Raw genomic sequence first — 26,081 nt, forward strand, 5'->3', positions numbered from 1 at the left:
GGAAAAGGCCACACAAAAATAAGTGAAGTTTAGCAATACACATTAAAACACATTGCTGCCTTTCTTCAGCTTTTTAGCACAGCTGCAAACAAACCTCAACTTGCTTGCACAGGCTTTTCATCAAGAGCAATCTCTTCTGAATGCTCTACTGTTAATAAGCACATAAGGGTCACAAAACTATTGAATATTAATCCTGGTACATCACTACCTGGGAGGAAAGAAGGAAGCTGGTATTATTTCTGCATTATAGGTGTACAGTTTTGGTGTCAACTGTAATTATCAATTTTGTTGAGAATTTAAGACTTATTTTCATCCTGTGTCATGTCAGGGACAATTATCGTAGTTAAAGCTGCAAGATGTCATTTTCTGTATCTCCCAGCCAAACAGCAAGCTACAGGAAACTCATGCTTAGAAAATGAAGCAGCTAAAAAACCCAGCCAACCAGACAGACCCCTGCTCCATTTGGTTGATTTAATTTCATTTGGTTGATGAAACTGAGGGAAAAGTACCAACCATCACAGTTCAGATGGCTTTCAAAGTACAGAGATCCTTCCAGAACTACAGCTGTGTGGGGGAGCTTCAGGCCCACAGCAGTCATGATTCTTCAACTGCAAAGAACTTACAAAGTACACATCACCTAATCAGATTATTTGAAAGAAAAATAGAATACCTGCAGCATAGATTTCGGATGAGGTAGCTCCTCTCCTTGATAGATTTTAATGTAAGCCTAAATGGGAGAAAAAAAAAGTTTATTTTTCTAAACATTTATGACTGAGAATGAGAAATGAAGGATGATACAAAGATAAGAGCTCAGATTATTTCTTTGTAATAGTGCTAAATATTAAACTAAGCAGATTTCTTCATACAGGTCTGGCATTCTTTTCCCCTTCACTTCCCTGTGCCCGAGACTGAGGCCCAGCAGGACAGCAGAGCACCCTGAGGAGACATCACCACTGTCTCAAAAAGTGACAGGTTCACCAGCATGCTTCTGCTCCCTCAAATATGTAAGGTCTTTGCTAAACAGGGAATCTTCACCCATAACAAGAGTGGAGATGACTATCCCAGCCCTTCTGGCAAGAGGTTTGCCCAAACTTACCCCAGTGCTGGGAGAACCAATACTTACATTTCCCCACATGCCTTGATCTACTGAAGTGTAGGAGGAAAAAAAACAGATCAAGGCACTTAATGCAGACGAAGCTGAACAGACAAAACACTTTCAGAAGCTAAGCAGGCAGCCTATCCCTCTGTGCCCTACCCCACCTATCCTCAGGTGTCCTTTCTTTCCCTGGGGTTTCAGAGGGCTGGAAGAGAACACACACTTCATTTCTTCTCCAGCCCACAGGCTGGCCCATGGCACAGCTCTTGGGGACAGGGAAGTGGGGCACAGCAGGCAGCAGCAGCCATTCCAGTGCTTTGGACAAGCTGTGCAAGCTGCACCAGAGCAAGTTCTCAGCTTCTCAAGGGGGGAGAAGTCACTCTTCTTCACACTACTACTGACTTCCTTCCTGACTGAGGATTTTTTGCTCTAAGGGAGGCGAGAACAAGGTTATCAGGGTCCCCACGTACTCAATGCTCTAGGTTGTAGAACAACCTACAAAAACATATAGAGTTATACAGGACTCTGTTCCCTTGACACCCTCCTTGCTTCTGTAGCTATTTCCTCCAAGTAGAAGCCCTACAGTTTCCAACTCAGGCCTCACAATCTCAGCTTCAGATGCACAGTCCCAAGGGAGCAGCCCTCTTTAGTTACATAAGCATGGCATTTCTGCAGCACCCCACAGGACTGCTCCCAGACTGGATATGGGATGTGAATCAGGCAGCTTTTCAATAGAGGTTTTACACTGGGATTTTAGGATGCAGTCCTTTCTGAACTGCTGCTGAACATGTACTCCCTGCACTGCACCTGACTGGATCCTACTAGAGAAGAAATTGGAGCAAAGAGCAGCGTGTAACCATCTAAACAAAGAGACCGAACCTCTGAGCTCCAGTGTGGATTTTATGCTTGTCAGAACAGCCATCACTTCTGCATCCCATACCCTGTCTTTCCTTTGAAAAAGTTACTTTGTTTTACAAGCCAAGTTAAATGAGTTCTGGTCTCAGATTCCTTCATGTACAATTTGTTTCTTAACATCAGCCTAACTGTTCTACCCCAAAAGCAGCAATGCAAAATTCCTGTCTTTAGCAGACAGTGGCATCATTCTTACCAAGCCAACTGTCTAAGTCATTCCAATTCCAAAAAAAAAAAAAAGGCTACACACACCAGACCAATCCCTGGTGGTGCAGAGATTATGTTATCACGTTTCTGCTGGTGTCACCACGATACCAAAAAAGCTCAAGACTAACAGCTGTGAGTATCACACACAAATTTCAGAGCATAGTGGTGCTACACATGCAAGTGTTTAGAAAGCACCTTCCTTGCATGTTAATAATCCAGAGGGGAGTATCTGAAATTCACTGCATACCCAGCATTTTAAGAGCTGGTTTTCTATCTGTAAAAGCTACATGAGACCTACTTTAATTGAAGAAAAAATAAAAAAAGCAAAAAAATAAACAACTGGGATTTTAAAGTAGGAAGAAAGTATCTAATATAGCTTGAGCTATTTCAGCCTATTCACAGAGAGGAAAATAAAAATCACCAACCCACAAATTTTGCTAACAGTAGCTTGCTAAGAGCTGTACTGTTAGGAAGTAGTGTGCCAGTTCTGGAAAGTCAGAGTAATGAAATGAAAATAAAAGTGAGCTGATCAGTGAGTGTCAGCCTAGATATCTTATCTTCTCTGGGAACAACATGGACTAAAATTAGAATACTGTCTTTTAAGCTATTAACAGAAATAATTAGTATGAGTTTGCTTACCTTGAAGTATTCTACAAGATCTCTACAGGTCACCTTGGATCCACTAATCTCTTTTTCTACCAAGTTTTCAGGGGCAAGCAGTAATGGTATCAAATTCCGCAGTTCATTCTTAAATTCTTCATCAATATCTAGTAAAATTCAATCAATTTCAAGAAAAAAAGTGGTTAGTTTTCCATCTTGTATTTCCTAAAGGAACACTAATAGCCCATGATCCTTCAAAATTCACAGCGTCACAACTCCAAACAGCATTTTTAAGGTATTTAAAGGCTTACATACATAATATAGCTTTAATAAATTCTACCTACTCTTAATCCACCAATCTTAACTTCTGACTGGGAGAACAAGGTTCTGTTGTCCTTTGAATATTTAAAGTGCATTTCCCCAGTTACACCAACATCTTGCACAATGACCCCACAGGTCTGTGCCCCCACCACTGCAACTCACTAGTATAGCCTTTGCCACTCTGATGCATTCCCCTCTGCTGGGGGAAAGGCATCCACTGGAGAATCATGACTGCCTCTCATGATGCTGTAGCAGAACCCTACAGCTTTTATTTCAGCCATTTTGGAGCTGACCTGTGGTTCAGCAAGTTCTTAGAGAACAGCCTTTCTTGAAAGTAAAGTCTTTAATCTTTCGAATTCTCCCCTCTGGAGCCCTCAGTTATCTTTGGAATCTCTATTTAATGACCTTTAAGCATGTCTCAAGTTATCAGATTACAATGAACAGCTAGGCACAAAGATATCCATTTCCTCTGCCTGCTTAATTCCTCTGCCTTTAAACCACTACAAAGAGCACACAATGCACATTTCTAAATTCTGCAGTTTCACCTTTTAGTGTTATATTTTCCAGTCAGGCATTTCAATAGCCAGCCACAGTGCTTAACTTCCATCATAAAAGAAAACAAACTCAGTGATCTGAATCAAGAAACACAAAATTAAAAGCTTCCTACCATTCAATCTCCCATCAAAATTTGGATTTGTTGCAACTTTAAGACCAGGGTGGGGCAACAGGAAACACCCAAGATTACTGAAACAGGAGTGAATATGCTTCCTTACATTCTGTAGCTCTTCATGTTGGTTTTGCTTTACCTGAAGGAAAAAAAGGCAGTAAGAACTGTTACCAGTTTTGCAGTACTGCAATCAAGATTAAACATCTTAAAAGCAGTAAGAGCATGAAAATGTGTTTAAGCTTGTATTCCTGAACCTCTTAATGGCAACTTTGCACACGAGTGCAAACACCACAATTATTATTTTATTAGCACAACAAGCCAACTCATGGTGCATCATTGCCTCGACAGCAAGGTATCACTTGGATCAGAATAGGACTATTGGAGGCAACTTACCTGCAATCTTTTCTCTAGGAACTTTTTTCCTCCTTCCAAGCCATATGCATGTTCATAAGGGTAACTCCAATCTCTAATTAAGAACATTAATGTCTGTAACAGGAAGAACCACAGCAGTGAATGGCTTGATCATCCCTAAGGTCAAAAATTCTATCACACATATGATTATTTTAAGAATTTGGCTGGTCTAAAACGAAATATATTATAGATTACAAGTAAGGATACTGTGTAAGTTCTTTGGTATATTTGGCTGCTCTAAATGAAGCAGCCTTGAAGTTCTGTGGTGCAAGTGTTTGCTTGTTTAAAAAACCAAGCAAACAAAAAGCCCACCACCAAACAGGACCTTTTCTTGAACCATCTAGATCATAGAGGGTTCACCAGAGAAGATCAACCATATCTTAGAATAATAAATAGGAAGATATCACAAAATTGTTCTCCTTAACATTTGAACATAACTTGACATTCTGATTCCTTTTACATCTTATAACTCAAGCACAAAGGTATACTTGCCCAAAATGTGATTCTCTTCAGCCTTTTTCCATTGGGTTTTTGCCAAGCAACGTGGCAACAGCAAAGGAAAATTAGTCTTGCAAAGAACTGGCTAGCTTCAGCCCAACTAATTTATCTTCAGAAATTACCCTGAGCTCATTTTCTACACTTTCAACTGCTTAAATCCATTTAACACATTGTTACCTGAAACGGCTTTTGGTAAATTTCTTCCATAGCTAGTCTTCCATATTCTGTAAACAACTGAGAGAAAGAACAGTGTAAGGGTGTGCCACATATAAAACACATTTTTCTACTGTAAAATATTCTATCATGTAACTAAAAAATAAAAGCATTCAATCTTAAATCCTACTATAGGTTGAGAATGGCAAATAAGCCTCAATAACTAGTATACCAACCCTCAGTAAGAATCAGGAGGAGACATGATTTCCACTGGCTTCACAGTGCCATTCCTAAACTGTCAACACATTGCAGCTCTAAGTGGGAGGCTTGTGGGCTATTCTCAGAGAAAAGCTGGCTGCATCTCTCACCAAGCCAGCTTCCAACACTTGCTTCCTAGGCTAAGAAGGTAAGCCTGTCTAACATTTGCCCCTTACTTCCCACAAAAGGTTTATTCCTGGAAATCCCAGGGAACTTGGCTCTAGCCAATGCACCAGACATTTAAATACAAGCCAAGTTCAGCAGCTTCTCAGATCTCTACTTCAGCCCGTGACCTTAACTAATAATTGTTCCTTCCCTCCAGTATAAAGGCAAGTGTCAGCTGTCTTCCTCTCATTGCTTTCACCATCTTTCATACCAGCAGCAGCATTCCTCACTGGCCTGAGCAGGCCAAATCATGCACAAGAACAGGAATTATGGACTGTGCTGGCTGTTTCAGCTGAAGTCAATACCAGCAGGGATTGATGGATTGATTCATGCCAGCCTCCTCACACATCTTGGAGGTCAACATGATGGAAGCACACCAGGATTCTCCAGTACCAGGCAATCATTGTTCTGCACTAAACTAACTCCTGGAACATCTCAGATAAATTATGGGTCAAAGGACAGCTCCTGTGTTGAACAGGAACATAGGAACAACAGCACCTGAGAATTTACAAGACTAATTTAACACAATTTAACTTCCAAGCCCTTGTCACACCGAGCAAAAGCAGCTGTGAAGCAGCCAAGCATCCACATGAGTCTGACTTCTCTGATCCAAACTCTATCCCACATTCACTTCCCTCCTACATGAAAAAGGCAGTTGGAGACTAACAGTGTTTTAGAATTACATACATTCCTGTTAAAACAGAAATTTGGAATTTCCTTCCCTCAGACAGTGATTCCTTGCTGCAGCTTTAAATGCATGGGTGTCCCCTACCCAGTGCTTGTATTTATCATCCTTCTCTCCTTTCCCTCAAATCTCACCCTCCAGTATAACACAAATAGATTGTTTTATTCAGATTACACTGAGGCTGTTAAAGGACCAAAGTCTCAAGGAAAGCCTGGCTTTCAAATAATTACTGATGGATTTTTTTTTTGTTTTCAGAGCTTGGTTGGTTTTTTTAGGTGGTGTGGGGCATGTTGGCCCAGTGATACAACCCTGTTAACTGAGAACAGCACTATAAGACTACGTTTAGTGCTCTTCTACTCCCAGCATTGGCAGCCAGTCTTCTGTAGCACTAAAGACACATAGAACAGTTTTAAGCTGTGCCAAGGTCATGGCCTTGGCATTTGGTAATACACAAGCTAGTCCCTAAAGCTACAGGTTTTAAGTTAAGGAGATAAGGTTCTTGCAGCATTCACATGAAGCCAGAATTTGGTGGCCTTTGACCACAATGTTCCATTAGAGGATAAAAACCCCATGGTGAAGAGAGAACAACTTTTTCCTACTTTTATTTCTAAGCAGAAATAAAACTCTGCAGCAGTTTCTCAGCTGAAAAACCAGAGATGGCTTCTGGGCAGCAGACTCTTTCTGCCCTGACCCAAGCTCCCACATTTCATAACAAACTGAAATTAAATACTATCCATTTTCCTATTTTAGGAAAAGAGGGAAACATTGGAATTTCACAATTAAGTGTTTCCATAAATAATTTTCCTTTCTCATTTTTTCAGGAATTTCAGAATTTGCAATACAGAGAACAGACTTTAAAAGAATTAGCCAGATTAGAAGCCTCTACTTTTACTTCTACATTGGCACAGTAGAAGCATCATGGAGTTGATACAAACACAGTTTTTACAGACAGTATTAGTTTTAGTATCAGGTCAGCTTCTGTGTTTTAGATGAAGTAGCAAATAGCTCCCAGGTCAGTTACATGACTAGTAACTTCTAGAACATTGTCAAGATATCAGTTCAGAAGCAGCTTAACATAAATTCAGCATATTCCTACCTGCAAATGTTGAAGGTCATCTTCCTGAATATTCTGAGACAAGTTGTATACCTGCAAGAGACAGAATTACAGTGTCACATGAAACCGTAGTCTTACATTCATATAGTCTCTTTTACATACATCAAGTAGTTTTGGTCCCTCCAGAAAGTGTAACTACCTAAAAGTCAGTAACTAGAAAGGTGTCACAGAACACATCTCAAACAAAAGTCACCTCCTCATTCAAAAACAATCCACCAGAGCCAACTCCACAGGACAGAAGTAGTATTCTACACACTCCTGTTCCTTTTATGTTGTAGCATGTCTGAAGAAAGTCACTCGGCACCCCTCAAAAACCTGCTCACTTTTGGCATTTTCAAGGCTTAGAAATAGTTTTGGGTATAGCACAATTGTCAGGAGCTTGACACTTTAACAGAAGCAGCAATTTTAAGTTTAGCTGATCAGAGTGTAATGTCACCCCAAACGGTATCTAAAGTCTGAAAAAAAGGTTCTGTAACACATCTGTAAAGAAGCAGTTGCTACTCTGACATCTTTAGGGGGGAGGGGATTTCCCACTTCTGTCAGCAATTTAACTCAGCCTGGCCTTGCATAACCTCAATTCCTCCGAGAAACTTGGGTAGCTTATGTACTACACTGAAAAAAGTATGAAATTTTAAATCACAGTTGGAGAAAGATATGCAGGTGAATTTTCCAAGTGTGGATCAAGAGATATTTTTTGCATGTTCAAGCTAGAGGGTTCTGCCATTATTTGCCAGCATGGATATTCTCACCTGGACAGAGCTCGTCATGGTGCTCAGAGCAAAAACCGTCGCACAGTCTTTGATAGTGGATTGGCTATCAAAGGCACCTTGGGTATCCATGAGTAGTACAGCAACCTGCAGAGTTTGAAAGAGCAGCAGCAGTTAACCAAATCATGAACACCTTCACAACCCAGGCCATTGCGGTAAGTTCTGCTTCAAGCAGGACAAGTCCCTGTCCCTATGCCTACTGATTAAACCTCAGTCAGCTCCCTGCACATGTGACTACACACATCCAGAGCTGAGCAAGCAGCAGCCAGAGGGCCCTATCAGCAGCCTTAAGTCCCTGGCCTTGCCTAGTTACCTTCTCACACAGAAATAGCCCTCCCTGGCCCAGTGGGGGTGCAGTGCAGAGTAACTGACAGCTCTCCTTTACTGGAAGAACTTCAGTCTCAGCTGCAGAGTTCATTAGAGCTAAAAGTAAGATGGTTACTTATAAATATATATGTATATATATATAATTCTTTTCAGCAGAAAACAAGATATTTTATACTGACTGTCTGCTGGAATGACAAGGAAGGAACTGATACTAATGAAAAAATGTTAATCAGTCTAACTCCCATCTTTGGGATCTATTACAATTTCCTTCTCTTTCCCACTGATAAGCAAGAACAGTGAGCGAGTCTTTCCCAAAGCATAAGCAGATCCACACAACATAACCAGTTTTTAACCAGAGAAAAGTTTGGTTAGCAGTGAAATTTGTTAAAACTTCCTGCACACCACTAAGCCACTATTTTTAAGATCTATGTCCCACAGACTGGGCATCAGATGTTTCCTTTGCAAATGCAAAGCGCATGAAAAATAATTTAAATAACCTAGAACTGATGGTTCAGAACACAAATAGTTCAAGATCACCACCACCATTGTGGAATAAATATTTATTAATGACATTAGCACTTTGTTTCAGCATAAACACCTCCACCTAAACTTTGCAGTTAAACTGACTTAAGTTAAAAAAGAATCAAGTTAGTGCTTTTTTTCCCCACTGTTAGACTTGGTCTTTTTTGTAGACTACCTGCTAAAATTATATGGAAGGACCAGCTTCCAGATACTGAAGTACTTACAGCCATGCATGACATTTCACTAGAACACAGCTAGATGGTAGAACACATTCTCACCTTTTTAAGCACAGTGTTTGTTACAGAGTTTTTCACCACTGCATTTGTCTGTGGGTGGTATTTATAGCCATTACCATTTTACAACGTTCACAGGATAACACACCCATCAGCCTGGCTGGAGCAGACTTTGCCAAAACAAAGTACTCTCAGAATGAGACTATTGTTGAATTTTTCTGCTGGGTTGTAAGAATCAATCTCCATCCCTACCCTGATATACAGTTTCCACCTTTGTTACACAGCTACTCAGTGCAAAGGAAAGCAAGTCATGCTCCACGTGCCACCATGAAACCCATGACATTAAAGGTGTACACAGAGGCAAAAGTCCCTACATATACCTAGTTAAGTTTTAGAATCACAAAAACTATTTAGGCTGAAAGGGACCTTTAATGATCATCTTTTTCCCATAGGCAGGGACACTTTCCACTAGACCAGGTTGCTCAGAGCCCCACTGAACCTCACTGGGAACACTTCCCAGGATAGGGTATCCACAGCCTGTCTGTTTTGCTAAATAGAAAAAAAAAAAACCCTAAAAAAGAAATTTAAAAAACAACCCACCATACCACCAAAAAGAACCCCCCACCACACAACCAAACCAAACAACCCACACCACCTCCAAGAGAGACCTTGAGTAAATCAAGGTTAGTCAAGCACTCACCTTTGTTCCATTAGGTTTGTCAATTACAAACACTTCACTCCAAATCTGAATGCCAGTGGTTTCCCGTTCACATCCACCTCTCCATGTAAACCCAGTCAATGGCTCAGTGTTTCCACCTATCCAGCAAGGAGAAGTCTACAAAACAAAAGAAAAACTTATGTAAAACCAAGGAGATTTTTATTTTTTAACATGCTATGTTTTATCAGATTTCCACGTTGTTATTATATTTTCATCAGAGCCAGTTGACAACACTACACAAAATATTAAAACACAATGCTACTCTGCTGTGTTTCAAGGGTCATTCACAAAGCAACACCACTCCATTTCAGTGGCTGCATAACTTTTCAGTCATGGAAGAGTAAATGTGCACAGTTTTTTGAGTCTCAAGCACTCAGAGCTATTGAGAACAGCACAGTTTTGTCCAAGAGTTCCACTTAGCATTCATGCTCTTTCCTCACAGTTGAGAAAGCTCGACTCAAACACAATAGCATGTATTTTAACTCAGGAACAGCTAAACCTCTGCAAGGGATAAAACACCTAATCTTAACTTAATCCTCTCCCTTTCCCCTCACTAACAGCTGGCTAAGCATTTGAGTCCCTGCACTAACAGAAGGCGGTACAAGACTCCCAATGCCATCTTGCAGAAGCCACACAGAACAGGCAAGGACCAGAAGAACAGAGTCTACACTTGCCAGTTACAAAGAAAAGGTCAGGTTAAGAGTTTGATATATGTCAATCAACCCATCTATATTGAAGTTTTACTGGGACATTATCCAATTTGTGAGAAGCTATCCAAGAGTTGAGTACAGTTGGCAGCTAACACTCCTGGCTGATGGAATTGTAATGAGGTCTTCAAGGACAGAGCAGCAGCTCACACACAAGAATCCAGCCATTATATGAGCACATTTAACCCAGAAATGTAGTTCATGTACTGGGCAAGTAAAGAGGATGAGCAGGTACCCCAAGGAAGTTTCACTGTGATAGGTTTATATGCACTGAAATCCTACACAAAAGAAGTGGCAGACAGACAACAGCTTAATTGACCAGGGGGCTACAGAAAAACCTTTTCTTTCACAGGCTAAAACACAGCAAGCTGGTATAAGAGACATTTAATGAATTTGAACTAGAGTAGATTATCAGCCAGGAAAGAGTCCACTGAGAAGGTCAAAGTGGAGACTTCTCAATTCACTGGCTCTGGGCTCTGCCTTGCTGACTCCATGCTGGCAGTTTTCAGAAAACAGCTCAAGACATTTCTTTGCATTTCAGAACACAGCATGAGTACCCAGGGGCTGTGCAGAACAAAAATACTTAAAACAACTAAGTGAAACTGCTTATTTCTAAAGGGGGATGGGGAAAAAACTGCACACTTTCCTTATGCTTAGCAGCATGAAGGTAATCCAGCAATTCTGCACCAGCATTCTCTCAAATGCTAACAGTGCTCCACTCAGCTCTACTACTTGGATCAGACAAAGGTAAGATAAGCAGATAAATATTTAGAAAATGAACACAGGTATGCAAGTGAAGAAATCTACAGGTCTTTACAGGTAGGTTGTTTGGCTTTTGTTCCTTTTGTATGTTTATTTTGATAAGCACATAACACCTCTACCAGAGAGACTAAGCAAAACCTGAACAGCTTTTCCCTGTAGTTTTTCTATCCCAGAAGATACTTGTGTTTCCAGAGACCACTCTAGAAGTGAAATCTCCAAGCCTGCTTTGTGCTGCAGTACACTCCAGGATACAGCTTGGCAATGCTGAATCGTATTTCACATGTACATGTCAATGGACTGCAGCCTTTGACTTCTTAAAAAGAATCTGTTATTCAGTATGTTCTGTTTTTCCTTTATACAATAGTATTTTATCCCATTTTGGTCCAGACATTATCCCTGTTTCTAACAAATCACACCAAAACTACACAAACAGTCTGAAAACTCTATCAATGAGCACTAAAGATGACCTCATTTGATTTCACACATGATTTTTATCACAGGGGACTCTGGTGTTTTAATAGACACAACTTCACTTGAAGTTGCTTCATCTTATGGATGATATACTTAAGCCTGCCTCTGACTGACCTCTTCATCAGTTTGAGGCACTCCTAGCTTGTTACCTACATCTTTCCTTAGCTAAATCTCAGTATTTTAAGTCCCAATCCATCACACTGGCTTGAAAGACACTCAGGAGAAATCAAGCTAGAAGCTGCACTACAATTTTGTTCAGTCACCTAAAAGGTAACATCTCTAAGTCTATTCCACACTAAGGAAAAGCCCAATGCAGCTTTATTTGCCTAGTGCATTAACACACAGCACACCTTGAAGATTAATTCAAGATGAGAAGGTGACACCCCTGTTAAAAAAATAAACAAACTTAAAAATCTAAACTTACAAGTATAATTGCACACAGCTCTTAGTAAAGCTTAAGATCACAGGATCCTTGCAGCAGCTTGCTGAGTACAAAACTGCTGTTGTTCCATTTCAAAAGAGCAATCATAACACTAAGGATCAATGTTTGAAATGACATGTCCACCTCCCTGAAGACAGTGATCAACCTCTGCTATGCCAAAATCCTACCTGTGACTTCAGCTGGCACAAGTGAGATTTTTACAATGGCAACTTTTTCACATGACCTCCTGCCCTCAGTTTAGGACAAGAGAATGAGATTTCTGAAGTTTTTCGGCAAGTTTTTCATCATGCATGTTAATGTCCACATAAAAGGACATCCCAAAATTGCTTGACTGGTGCATGAACTGAATGCAGTTGCTTTAGTACTCTATGCAATATTTAGTTCACAGAAAATAAGAGACTTGCAATTCAGTCTGACTAAAGATGGAGGCCTCAGACTAAGTAGTATAAAACTGTACCAAGATCTCTCCTGCTGTACTAAATCTGGATAAGCAGAGGACATCACTTGACTTCATACAACTCAACAGTGCTCCAAAGAGGAGGCGTTGCATTTATCCTCCATCACCCCCAGTTCCCATCAATCAGTTTGCAGCAGTTCTGATGCTTGTCAAACTCCTTCCCCTAAGCCAATTTACGTCACTGAGCTGGCAGAAAAACAATTCAGCAAAGTGCAGGGAGTGCAGTGTCTTCTGATGCATCACTGAGTTGGATCAGCTCAACCAAGGGTCTGCAAGCATTACAGCTCCAGAATGGAAATGCCTGGCCAGAAGCAGCCCATGGAGAGCAAGACCTCTCTACTTTTGCTAAGAAATAGTTGTTAGAGCAGATGGCCAGGCTTGCTTTCATCTTTAGTGTAAGAGAAACAAATGGTATTTTGGAGGACATCTATAGAAAACTGAGAAAAGTCACTGCACGATAAAGGAAACAGAGAAGCCTGATATACAAGGCTGAAATAGCATTTAAATCTGTTTTGCTTTGTGAACATTTGTTTTATTTCACAATCTGAAAGTTAAGACTATTTGCTTAAAAGCCCAGCCCTTCTGTTTACAAAAGGAACTTGCACCGCCTCTACCCAGCCCAGCATCTTGCTCAGATCACTGTACTTAGGAGCTTGGATTTTTTTTTTTTTTGTTTGCAGGGGTTGTTGGGGCTTTTTTGTTTGGCTGGTTCTGTTTTAAACACAGGCAGGACATTAGATAGGGCTTACACACATACACACACAAAAGGTCACCCATGAAATCATATGAAACATTTTTCTTCCCTAGATTAAAAGAGTCTCAAGAAGCTGGGAGCACCAGTTTGCTACTCTGTATTCCTCCTACCCTATTCATCAGGGTCTTTCTTCCAGAGCTCTTGGTAAATCAGTGAGAGGAATGCAATAGCAGGCACTACTGGGATTGAGAGAAGGAAGTCTTTATCTGCCAACTATCAGCAGTTTTTCTGCAGAACTCCCATATTTCCTATAACTGCAGGGTTCATCTTGATTTCCCCTTAAGCCAGCTAGCACAAATTAGCTCCAAAGAACAGTGACCAAAAAAGGAAATCAGCTCTGGCTTTTTAAGAGCTTCAAAAAGCAACAAAACACTGACCTGACATATCAATATTCACTATGCAGACTAAAAGAAACACCCCACATGTGGCCTGTGACAGGCAGATGTGTATGTTCACAGAAGACCCTACTCCACCTTCTCCCCATAAGCCAAGTGTTCAAAGTACAGTAGTCACAAGACAACAGAAGCCAAAAGCTATACACTAAAAGAAGAAATTAAATTTTGGATCAGGCATTAATCAATCAATGACTTAAAAGGATTTTAAGAGCTCCTGGACTGCATTCAGAGATGCATTCCAAGCAGCAAGCAGGAAACTTTCTCCTTTTTGCCATACATCAGATTTAGTCCTCCAAAAGCTATGTGGTAAGACTTTTACTTTTGCAACAAAGGGCAAGTGACTGCTATAATATAATTCAAGGAGATAAAGTCAAAGCAAGCTTCCTCCCAGTCACCACCTGGAAAAGCCCTTCCCTAAAGCTCAACTAGAAGGCCACCACACTCCCTCATTTAAGTTCTCATGTCCACTTACATCAGGACACCAGTAAGTTCCCTTACTAACTCCAAGAAAAGGTACATTGAAAAACTGTCACTTAAATACCCTTCTTCACAGCATAGAAACAGAGTAGCTGACTTCTCCTCCCCCAACATATAAGAAAATTTTGACCAGCTATATTTATGCTCAAGTTAACAAACACAAAGGTAAATGACTAAAATGCCAAAGTAGTTTTCTCCTGCAGGATAAATCCAAATTACTCACCCTGTTATACATGTATCTAAGCATGAAGTCCAGCAGAAAAGATTTTCCTTTGCGGAAAGCTCCTGCTACAGACACAACTACTATGTTAAGATCTTTAATGTGCTCCTGCAACAAGATTTTTTCCAATGCTGCTTCATCTAACTCAAAGTTATGGTCATCTTCATGAGCAAGGACGATCTGTATGGGGCGCGGCTTATCCAATTCCACTTCGTCATCTGAGTCTGGCAGGGCATCTGAGTCTGGCAGGGAGTCCTCTTCTTCTTCCTCATAAAGCTTACCTGTAAATTGACAGGAGAGAACACATCAGTAAGTCAGAGCTTAGGGCAAGAAACATTTTTTTTTAAGTGAAGTCTTGAGCTGGGTTTACATTTCCAGCAGCAAGAGTGATGTTCTTGGGAGTGCAAAGAGATCAACAGTAGTTCCCTGACCATTTTAATCAGCTTTGTGTCTAGCCTGTATTTCAGATCTTTTCTCTTTCAGATATTCTCTATGTATTAAGGAATCACACAAAAAAGCCCAACCCTGATTTTCAGCTTCAAAACCCCTTTTAAAGACATCTTAAGTGTAACAGCTATGGAAAAAAAAAATCATTGGCCTTTTATCTGGAAAAAAAATTAATAGTTTAAAACAAGCTCCAAAGAGGACCAAAAACGGGCATTTTTGTACTGCTGTAGGGGTGAGGGGGAAATGAATGTTTTCTGTCAGTTTTGCTAGCCAACAGGTACAAGCAAGACTACTGAGCTAGTATGGAACCCCAGAATAACAGCCACCAGGTAAATAAGCTCCTCTCTAATTCCAATACTTTCTACATGTTTCAAGTCTCAATACAGCACAGACTTTAGAGAACCTATTCACTGTTTGCAAGAGGACAAACTCCTGAGCATGTGCCTGCCCTAACGGTTCTGGGATAAGAAAACCAAAAAAACACTGAAGCAGTTTCTGGCTTCATATTCTTCCTACAATGCACTACTAAGTAAGTTTGAGTAACAGTAAGTATCAACTCTTTAAAAATAATTAAGAGACTATTTTATACACCATTTAAAAATCAATAACCCTTTCAGGATCTAACAGCTGAAAAAACTGTAACTCAGATTAAAGTTACTAATGAATGACAAGGTAAAACAGCCGTTCAGACAGACACTGTAATAGTACCAATATCTTATTTTCCTGACTTCTAGAATTCAGAAGTTAATTGGGTTAGAGGCCTAGGAGAAAACCAAAGTAACCTATCCAAGACAAAGTCTCCTCTCTTGTTCAGGCACCACAACAGAGCAGAAGTCAACTCTACCATTCCTGATTCCACTTTTCCTGGCAAGCTTCTGGAAAGCTACTTTGTGCTTACAGAACTGCCTCCCACTACAAATTTACATTTTGCCATATGAGCCCCATGTGCACAAACCTGATCAAGGCACCTTCCTCCTACCAGTTACTTATCTGGGATTATCACAAACAGTACACTGTCCTTCTAGTCATGCTTGCATTTCCAGGACAAGGCAGCAGCCACCTCCAGTCCCCTGATGTGCTGCTCACTGAGATATTTCCTGTGGAAGCAGCCCACAAGAAGTGTTCTCTTGCAGGATGCATCCAGGAGGCACCACGGAACACATAGTTTCATTCATTCATGGCACAGAACCTGCCAATGCTCACAGGACCTGCCAAGCCATTCCTGACAGACTTTGCATGTGAGATACCATTCTCAGCAAAAGACCTATGAATGGGGCTCCAACACACTGTTTTGTGGATGTAATGAGACACTGCAGTCAGTATCATGAATTTGAAAAACTGGTAACATGGTGACCCTGAGGTTTCTCCAGCAACTGTCTCCTTATCCAGCTCTGACAACATTTCATTTAACTGCAAAATAACAGAGGATGTGTCCATTTACAAGCATCAAACCTTGCGCTATCCCAAAGGCCAACAGCACTAAATCTTAAAAAAAATTATTTGAATATATTAAGCTGGCATAGTACTTGGTTTGAACAGGAAGTATACTTGAATGCTTAAATCCTAAGCAGCTAGAACTAAAGACCAACATTATCCAAGTGGGTGTGCAAAACAGTCTCCAGCATCACCCTAACTCAAGGTCATTAACAACACAGGCCAAAAAAATTGATTATACCAGCAGGCCTGAAAACTGGAAGGAATAACTTTAAGAAGAAAATCTGTTAACAGGACATCAAGCTATACAAACTACATTGACACAATATTGCTCACCACTTCAGAGGAAAGTCTCTCACCTTTGGCCTAAAGCTTTTGAATTCCCAGATATTAAACAAGCCCTCTTTTTTGAAAGTTTCTAAACAGGCTTTGCCCCATATAGGCAGGATCCTTTGTAGGCCAGAAAACTTGGGAGGATAGCCCCGGTACGAAGGGATGAAGATTTTGACAGGCAGAAAGAAAGCCTCCAGCATCACAGCCTAGAAACATAAAGGGAATAATTCTATTGATAAAAGCATTTCAGTCAGATAGCTCCAAGAAGAGGCGCCTGTGTTTCAACAAACATATTCACACAATGTTTCAAAGCCACTGCTTCAAGGCATGTCCCTGGGAACAAGTTGGTTACTTAGAACAGCCTTACATTCTCTTATTTAGATGCACACTGCAGCTGCAGTAACGTATTGGGTTTGTAAACTAGGGCAGACTGAAAAATGGTTTGAAGCCACACCTGCAACTTCTCTTCATTCACTTGGCGCCTGACATTAACCATCCTGTCCCACCCGAAGTCATCAAAACTTGCCAGACCTCAAAGACCTCAAGCTGTAGCAGCATCCTTGTGCCAGAGAAGAGCACAGCCACTCAAAGCCTCTTCAGGCCAAGGAGATTTCCAAACAAACAAGTGGAATGGTTCTTTATCATTAGTTATTTATAAACAAGCAGATTCTCCCTATCACAAGGAGATAGTACTATCAAGAGCTTATACACAATATGCCCATTAAAAACTCACATCTTGTTAACAGCATTCTGCACTACTGAAGCTCATTAGCTTAGAGGCAGCAGGACAGAAGATTCATCCTAGACCCTACTCAACTCCTGTTAGATTTCACTTACCAGCAGAAATTGGGAAGTCAAGTCCAGGGCATCAAACTGGGTTTGTTTGCTCAATTTGGGTCAAGTTGGTTTGTTGGCTTTTTATTTTTCTGACCAGCCAGCCTAATATATTTGGAAGTTCCCAACCCACCTACAGAAAAGACCATCATGGCCATCAATCAAGCACTTTAGAGGGTGGAGAACCACAGTGCTGACAGCTGTGAAAGCAATTTGATCCATCCAGAAGAGCTGGTTTGATAACTTCATGCTCGAGTGGCAGAGAACACCCCTCCTTTCAAGATTTTGAACTAGTTAGCAATTACCAGGACAGACATTGCACAGGTCAAGCATGTTAACTATAGTACAAATGCTACTGCTTGTCCCAGCAGAATAATCAGCATATGCCAACTTGACAGGTGTCCTCAGCAGATATCACACCCTCTTTTGATCCTTTACCCTGCTTTGTGGCTGCTCACCCTGTCACTCTGGCTAGTCACTGTCTCAGGCAGCACTGCAGTACTTAGGAACCCTTTCTAGAAGGCTTCAGTATCATGGGCAGAAAGATCACATTTCCACTTCCAAGAACTACTTTCAGTGCAGCCTCTGGAAACAAAGGTCAGGACAAGGAGCACCTCCCCCTTCACAGTCCAGGTTTTCTGCAAAAGTTCTCAAAGTAGTTAATAAAATAAACACACTAACAGCTTTGTCAGGTCAAATCAGGCCACAGGTTTATGCAATTCAGAACTCAAAGCCCTGTTCCTTAGCTGTCCCCCATTCCTCGCCTGACCAGCACAGTCACAGTGTACTACTTAAAATGCAGAATTTAAGCTGATTTGCCCTAAAGCCCACAGACTGCTCTAGGTTCTTGCAGTAGTCCAGTCCTAGCAAATCAAGTATAAAAGAGATGAGGACTAACTTCAGAAGAGGGGACATTCACAAAATGACCACTTCTACACTGAAGTCTTCCTAGCCAACTGGACAGTACTTCGGACTCACAAAGCTCATGGTAGCATCCCTCTGTAGGTCTCCATGACAGTATCTTTCAGTACTGCTACAAAGGGGTTTTTGTTTGTTTTTTATAGTGCATTTTAAAACTTTGATAAGCCCAGTTCCATCCCAGTAAGGGAGTTACCAACCCAGCACATCCACCCCAATACATTTACACAGAAAGTGGTTGTTTCAGAGGCATGTTTCACATTCTGCATGGACAACAGCGAGGCAACACTGCCTCCTGCCACAGTATTAAAGACAGGCTGGTAGATTGATCCATCTCACTCGTGGGACTGATCTCTGTGCTGTTGGAAATTCCCATGTGCACAGAAGATCTGACCCTCAGGCTTTTCATATGTATGGAAGTGTTCTCATCTGTCAAACCATATGGCAACAGAATTTGTAGCACAGTGTTGCAGGCACAGAAAGTCATAGCTGTATTTTTCTTTTTTCAAGATGTTCATCTGACCTTCTGTAATACAGAACTAACTTAGACTCCAGACTAAGGTCATATCTGCTGCTCTGTCTGGAGATGATGCAAAAAGCCCATCAAGGGGACTTGCCCCTGAAGTCTGCCATCCATTCACACCTATTACTGTAGCTGTTCACCAACCACTTCCTACATCATTTTGGCTTCTTCCAGCCTGAACTATTTCATTAGAACCTGTGGGTTAATGCACAGCTCTGACTGACAAAATCACTTCCTAACCCAGGTCAGACAGGCTGGGAAACACAAGAGAAGCAATATTGTGCAGCAAGACACAGAAGGAGACAGATTTGAATGGGAGCAAATATAGCCAAGAGAAGATACTACCACTCAGTTTCCTTATAAACTCCTCACTCCACTCAGTAACAACTACAGCAAGACTGCTATTTATTCTCACCAGCTAAGTACCCAGAACAAGCACCATTTGTTGAAATACTAAGCCAGATTTTGAGAACAGTAGCTCCTTGTGTATGCAGACAGTATTTCAACTGAACAAACCCAACTAAATAACCCATTTCTTAAAGCATGAGGTAAAATGAAAAGCTAATTCCTGCTTCCCCTAAGTACACAGCCAGCAGCTGATGACCTACTTGTCCTGCAGTGTAAGAACATGAGAGTGAAAACACTCAGACACCTGCATGCTATGAAAATAAGAGACAGTCTGCTTTAAATTCAAGTTCTTCCCTTTAAGCACATTAATTGAAAGAAAATACTAACATAGTTACCTTTAAGTTTCAACCTAAATACAGCTTGAACTCTTTAAACACATAATCCAATTCTTTCATTTTAAAAAAGCAAGATTTATTGTTAAACTTGGTTGGTTTTAGATACAGTACAGGTTTTTAAACAACAAGCACTGAATCACAATTAGTAACTGCTTCTATGGACAGTGAATTGAACACAAACAACTGCCCACAGATGCAGCACAATATTAAAATAAATTTAAATCCCATTTGCTTTTTAGCAAATTATCCCATTTGATTTTTAGCATATCATTAGTGTAGTTTTCCCTCATCAGTACTTCCATTTGCTCCATCACAAGGAGTTTATAGAGTATAAAGCTGTACATCTTCCAGCTGGTAGTCCTAATATCTTGTTTGCACAGAAACCTGCACTTTGCTAGAAGTCCAACTTCAAATCAAGACTTCCAGTACCCCTAGTCACTTCAGCTTTCAGCACCCCAAACACTTTTTCCTGATGTTGTACAGCACCACACTTTGGCCTCCATACAATAGCAGTTCAAGTCCTCTGCTCACATTTCAATACAGATGCTTGACAGGCTCCCCCACCACCACCTGAACGGTTAAAAGCAAACTGAAGTGAGCTACACTAAGCTCAAACCATCTCGCTTGAAATCTTGTTCAACCTCCACACCCTGAGGGAGTTCACAGCTTGAATCAAAAGCTTAAAATAATTTATCATGAGGAAACTGCTGCACTGCATTTAAATGTAAGGCATTCTCTCAGTGCTTCACGTAGGAAATTTTCCTTGGAGAGAAAGGAGACAAACTGCTTAAATGTTTCTTGTTTTGGTGTAGTGAACGGAGGAAAGTGTAGGCATGTGTTGAAGTGAGTTCCAGAGCACAGAAAGAAAATATGCTAACCTTCAAACCTTATTTGGACACATCTTATGGGAAAAAAAAAACCAAAACACTAGATTTAAGCCACAAAATTGTCCTTCCCTTTTCCCAGCAGTCCTACTCCATGCACTAAACTCACATGAAAGCTATGGGGCTGCCACAGACCTTAATGCATCATTGCTTTCTTATTGCTGACTAGTAAATAGTGCCAAGTAGCTCATTTTAAGGCCAGAAATAATTAAATGTTTTGAATATGTCAGCTATAAATAGGACTGATGAGCTAAGTTCCAAAGACTTGTTTGGACATCCAATAAGACCAACAGAGGAGCAGGGGCAGGATACAGGGGGAACACACGTTTAACTCTCTCTGTTCCTTGAGGGCAATGGGATGTTAAAGGGACACATCTAGAACTGTTACATAAACCCTGAACTGAAGCAAGAAGTACCTGAAGCTACAATTCTGCCAGGGAAGGGGAAAAAGAAGATATTCTGATGACCTAGATACCTCTGAAGCACCACAACTAATCAAACAATAGGCTTGTCAACTCCTAAGTGCCTTAAATTGCTTCTCTGCTGAATGGTCTGCACGCATGCAGGAACAGACACCTCTCCCCTACACAAAATACTGATAAATACTGATGGCATTTTGTGTTCTCCATTTATGGGGACAAAAAGCGAGAGGGAAACTTCATATAATGAAAATGTGCAGAGACTAAGACAGAAGCAGCACAAACCCAGTAAGTTTAAAAAAAAAATGTATATAAAAGGACTGCTTTCCAGAAAGCACATAGTGAACTTGGTAAGAAAGATGTTTCTCCGTAGCTACAAGAAAAATTGTGCAGGGTAGGGATAGTGGCAAAGAATGCTTCTCATCCTGCTTCATCTCAGCCCAAAAATCACAGCTATTAATAGCACACTCACTGAAGGACCTAACAGGATCTCTACCCACAGTAAGATTCACCAGTATTTTTCCAGCCCCCTCAAAGAAAGCTGTATTAAAACACTAAGGGCAGGTGAAAGCACTAAAAGGCTTCTTCCTCACCTTTTTTCCCCTTTCTTACCCATCACACAGGTTCTTGAGGATGGGAATGAGAATACTCCAGATCTGAGAATGCCCTAGTTCACCAAGAACTCTGGAAATGGCAAGTGACAGCTCCTCATGAACACTGAAAGCTAACTGGATCTTTGCAGGCCACTCACATTCTAACCAGGCAGACTTCTGCTTGTATTTCAGAGTGATTTTATTTAAGGTTGCTGCTCACTCAAGAAGCCAGTATTTTCTAAATGGTTTAGGCCATAACTATGTTTTGTGTTCCTTGTATGTATCCTCCTGTCAGCAGCCAATAATTTAAATAATGATCAGCTAACCTAAATCAGTATTTTGAGTGAGAAGAATAGGGAGAAAAGAAGGTAAGAGATGCCAACTGCAATTACCTCATGTTTGGTCTTTAGATTGCTAGTCAGGGGTGGTTTAGTCACCAAGATGCATCTGTACTGTGGCCACAGAGGAGTTCAGCAGAAAGCAAAGCAAGAGCTTCCTTTGGCTGTGCAGGAAGGTATGCCAAAGAGTCAGGTTTCATACTCATTTCCAGGATAAACAAGCTGTCAGTCAGGGACACCAATATGTTTAAGGAAACACAGGAAGCCAAAGGGGCTTTAACTTTTATTTTTTGCTTTTAGCAAGCTGAACGGCAGCAATAGCATGGCCAGCAGGGCTAGGGGGGTGATCAACCTCTTGTACTTAGCACTGGTGAGGCCACACCTCAAATACTGGGTTCAGTTTTGGGCCCCTCTCTGCAAGACAGACTCTAAGGTGCTGGTGAAGGGTCTGGAGCACAACTCTTACGGGAGCAGCTGGGGGAATTTAGCCTGGAGAAAAGGAGACTCGGGGTGGCCTTATCACTCTCTACAACTCCCTGAAAGGAGGCTGTAGTGATGTGGGGGGCAGTCTCTTCTCTCAGGTAACAAGTGACAAGATGAGAAGAAATGGCCTCAAATGGTGCCAGGGAAGGTTTAGGTTGGTTAATAGGAAGCATTTCTTCATGGAAAGGGTGGTCAGGCATTGGAACAGGCTGACCCAGGAAGTGGTGGAATCACCATATCTGGAAGCATTCAAAAACCAAGTGGATGTGGCACTTGGGGACACACTGTTAGTGGTGAACACAGCAGCACCAGGCTAACGCTTGGACTCTGATCTTAGAGGTCTTTTCCAACCTTAACAATTTGCTGAAGATTCCAACCAAAAGTGATCTTTTAGCCCAACCTCAGCTCATATTCAGCTTCCCACCTCTCTTTCAGTTCCTGCAGCTAAGAGAGCCTTCCAGTCAGTTTTTCCAGCACTGAACTCCAGAATTCTACATTTCACTTCAAAGAATAAAGGCCAGTACAGAGAGAGTGTAGGTTTCTTTTAAAAACTGTCTTCTCGACATCACACAGTTTGCAAAACTGATACAGTAACTACCTTCAGACAACTCCATGGAGTATTTCAGTTTCTTCTCCTTCTCCCCTCTTAACTGTTCTTAACCTGGTAGGGTCCCTGACATCCACCAGATGAAAGGGAAGTATAACACAGGAAACATAGCATGTGAAAGCACAATTAACACTCAGATCAACTATGTGAATCAAAACAGGAAAAAAGTTCCACACAAGGCACAGTTAAAGAGAACTGAAACCAAAAAAACACATTTTGTATGTGTTTACTTTATCTCTACTGGAGGAAGAGATTTTTCTTGCTCAGCTACAACAAAAATAGTTTTTATCAAAGTCCCTGCTGCTAAGCAGGTAGAGAAACAGGCCTGGCCTGCCATATCCCTTTCCTGCAACTAACCCGTAATAACTTATACAGTACCTAAGTCCATACACTTCAAAGGCCCATACCTACTGCCACAACTCCTGAGTCTCTGCCAGGCATCACTGCTGCTACTACACATAAATCCCTTGTTAAGGCAACAGCTCAAAGTACTTTAATTCTGCCAACAGGACAGTGCCAGTAACTGCCTCCTCCACTCTCCCCACTGCCTCTTCAAGCCTGTTTCAATAGCACAGCTGAGTCTTAACCACCCACTCACAGGGGTTCTCCCACTCTTTCCCATTTCCAGCACCATGCAGCACCACACTGCCTTTCCTGCTAATTTTGCCACATATCCAATGCTGCTTAGAGTCAAGTCAGCTAAAGAAGCCAAACCAGCAGAAAAAGCAATCCAATACAAGCAGTGTCCTACAAACTGTATCACCTCAATTAGGAATCCAATGAGCACTAGAACTGAAGACAAACAGCAGAGCTCCTCTGGAGGGCACAGTTCAGCTGTACTGTTGAACAGTCCAGGGCTGCTGCCCTCTGTGCTGGCACTGCTGTCCCAGGTCCAGCACCAACTTATCTTGAACACCAGGTGATGTTCTGTGCACTCTGCAGCCTCTGGAACAGCTGCACCAGCACCACTGAGGGGGAGGCACAAACTGCTTCACTGGGCACTGGTGCCAAAAGAAAAGTTCAGCTCTGTGACTACAACCTAGTTAAGCTGGAAAATTTCTCCAGACTCCCAAAACTCACAAGTACAGTTAAGAAGCGTGTTCATGTGGGAACTGACTTGGTGATATGTGATAACACTGCAAAGATGGGTAGACAACTGGGCTGTAACTGGATCTGACTATGTGTTGCCAAAGATTTGTCTCTATCTGAAAGTCCTGATTTAGGCTGGAGTAGCCACCACATTTGTTAACCTTCACTTAAGAACAAGGTTTCCTCCCCTTACAAACAGAGGTTATCCCAGGTTTCACTCTGTCAGCACTATAGGCCAGGATGTGTAACTGGCTGGAAGACCTTGAGCTTGGCACAGTCCTTCCTGCACTAGAGGAGAATTCCCTTGAACACACCAACTGAAAATACTGTACCTGCTGAGAGCTGTGTCTACTACGGAGTAGATTATAAAAATGCTGATTTTAAAATCAATAGTTAAGTTGTCCCAAGGACATTATAACGCACATATTTCAGTAGCTCAGTTCTATACAAGCAACACCTACCTGTGTTCAGTGGGCTCAAGATCTACCCCTTTTCCTAAGCATTTTTAACATCATTCGCAACCCATGTTACCACAGAAACATCAGCCACTGCTAAAAAACAAGTCTTAACAACAGGAGCATTTTTGATTTTTAAACACATTTTTCTGGGACAGGAAATGCCCATGTCATGTGTACACTGATGGCTGCTGGCCAGTCAAGCCTAGAGGTATAGATTGGAAAGGAAAGAAGTCAGCAATCTCAGAGGTAAGGCAAGCCACACTTATCATCCTGACAAGAACAAACACAGAAAGGGGCTGTTTACTACTTCTCTTTACATCAAGTTCTCAAACTTGTCTAAATACATCTGGCCAAGCTAACCGCTTTTCTGCAGGACTACCATTTCTTGAGACCACAACGGTTTAATATACATCTTTCACTTGAGTGGAGAAGAAAGAGGGAAATACAACTCTACAAAGACTGTGTATTTTAGCACTCCCCTCCAACCAACATTGTAGTCTTTGTAGATCATATTTAATGTCCTCATCTGGTGGATCCATGAAATCTTTTCTTACAGTAGAGAAAGTAAACACTGGGGAGGAAAAGGCTAGGATTAGAAGAACAGAAACAGAGAAAGATAGCAGTGTGCTCCTCTTCAAAGCTCACAAAAGTTTAATCTAGTCCTAATGCACTACAGAAATAAGTCAACAACAGATTAGACTAAAGAACAGCTCAGTCTGATATTTGATTAATGACACAGTGATATGTCTGCAACTCAAAGTACTTAGACCAAGACTCTAAGGACAACATTCAGTCTTTCACAGGCCAAATTCCACCCTCTTCAAAATCATTAAATCGCATTTCAAGGGTCTTCTCACACAAGCAGGATTTCTCATAGCATCTGAAGGTTCTACAAGTATTTAATCACATTTGCTATCTAAATGTTCACAGTAGATAGTGTGTTCATTTTTCTACTGAAAAAAAATTGAAAGCAGAGGTTGCATTTCTTAATGTTTGCACAGCAGTCTTTTATTTTGAAAAGTTTTTACCTTTTAAATCTCAGCACATAACATATAAGTCTTCAGTAGCTGTTTATTTCTATAGTAATATTAGCTTTAGAAAATACTCTAGTTCTGCATCCTAACCCTCAAAATCATTACCTACTGCACCCTTCCAAACAATTTACTTGCTAACAAGTCTGACATACCAGCAGTTGGAAAGATTTCCTTTTAAGAATTCTGAACTGCATTCCCTTCCTATCCTAATGACAAGCTTAAGACTTTGCTCCCTGTAAGATAAGTGTTAACTGCTTTGAGGGCAGCTTCAAGGCAATGTTTAAAATCTTAACCAAAACAGTTCCTTAGTTCAGGATTACAAAGTATTTAAGAAACTTAATTCTCTTAAAAGCAAGATGACTTCTTGCTTCAAGAAAGTGATTTGATTATATCAAGAATCTTAACTTCATTTTCTACAGCAATCATTTTCACTATTATTTTATGTCTAAGCAATACATTAAAGGAGGCCAAGCTTCTGTCTCCATGCCTAGGAGTTCACATACTTCAAGTGACTGTTCCTCCCCTGAAATCAAGGCTGTGATGATTTCCATATTAGGCAAAGGATTGACAGATTGAACCTTTTATTTCCCAAAAGTTTACCGTTT

General features: G+C 41.0%; 1 protein-coding gene across 6 annotated transcripts in view; it reads right to left on the reverse strand.

The window, feature by feature from the left end:
* ATL2 (atlastin GTPase 2) overlaps window positions 1-26,081 on the reverse strand; it is a 41,368-nt gene that overhangs the window by 6,299 nt on the left and 8,988 nt on the right. For all 6 annotated transcript variants that reach the window (XM_085054445.1, XM_085054444.1, XM_085054442.1 and 3 more), the window contains 9 exons: window positions 14,343-14,620; window positions 9,637-9,771; window positions 7,837-7,941; window positions 7,070-7,120; window positions 4,890-4,946; window positions 4,197-4,289; window positions 3,804-3,942; window positions 2,855-2,982; window positions 671-727 (listed from right to left, as the gene is read on the reverse strand). In XM_085054445.1, coding sequence (XP_084910571.1) covers window positions 671-727; window positions 2,855-2,982; window positions 3,804-3,942; window positions 4,197-4,289; window positions 4,890-4,946; window positions 7,070-7,120; window positions 7,837-7,941; window positions 9,637-9,771; window positions 14,343-14,620 — 1,043 coding nt within the window. The remainder of the gene's footprint in view (window positions 1-670; window positions 728-2,854; window positions 2,983-3,803; window positions 3,943-4,196; window positions 4,290-4,889; window positions 4,947-7,069; window positions 7,121-7,836; window positions 7,942-9,636; window positions 9,772-14,342; window positions 14,621-26,081) is intronic.

Source organism: Lichenostomus cassidix, chromosome 3 (assembly GCF_008360975.1).
Source record: "Lichenostomus cassidix isolate B80296 chromosome 3, HeHo_3.0, whole genome shotgun sequence".
In the NCBI taxonomy this organism is placed as follows: Eukaryota; Metazoa; Chordata; class Aves; order Passeriformes; family Meliphagidae; genus Lichenostomus; species Lichenostomus cassidix.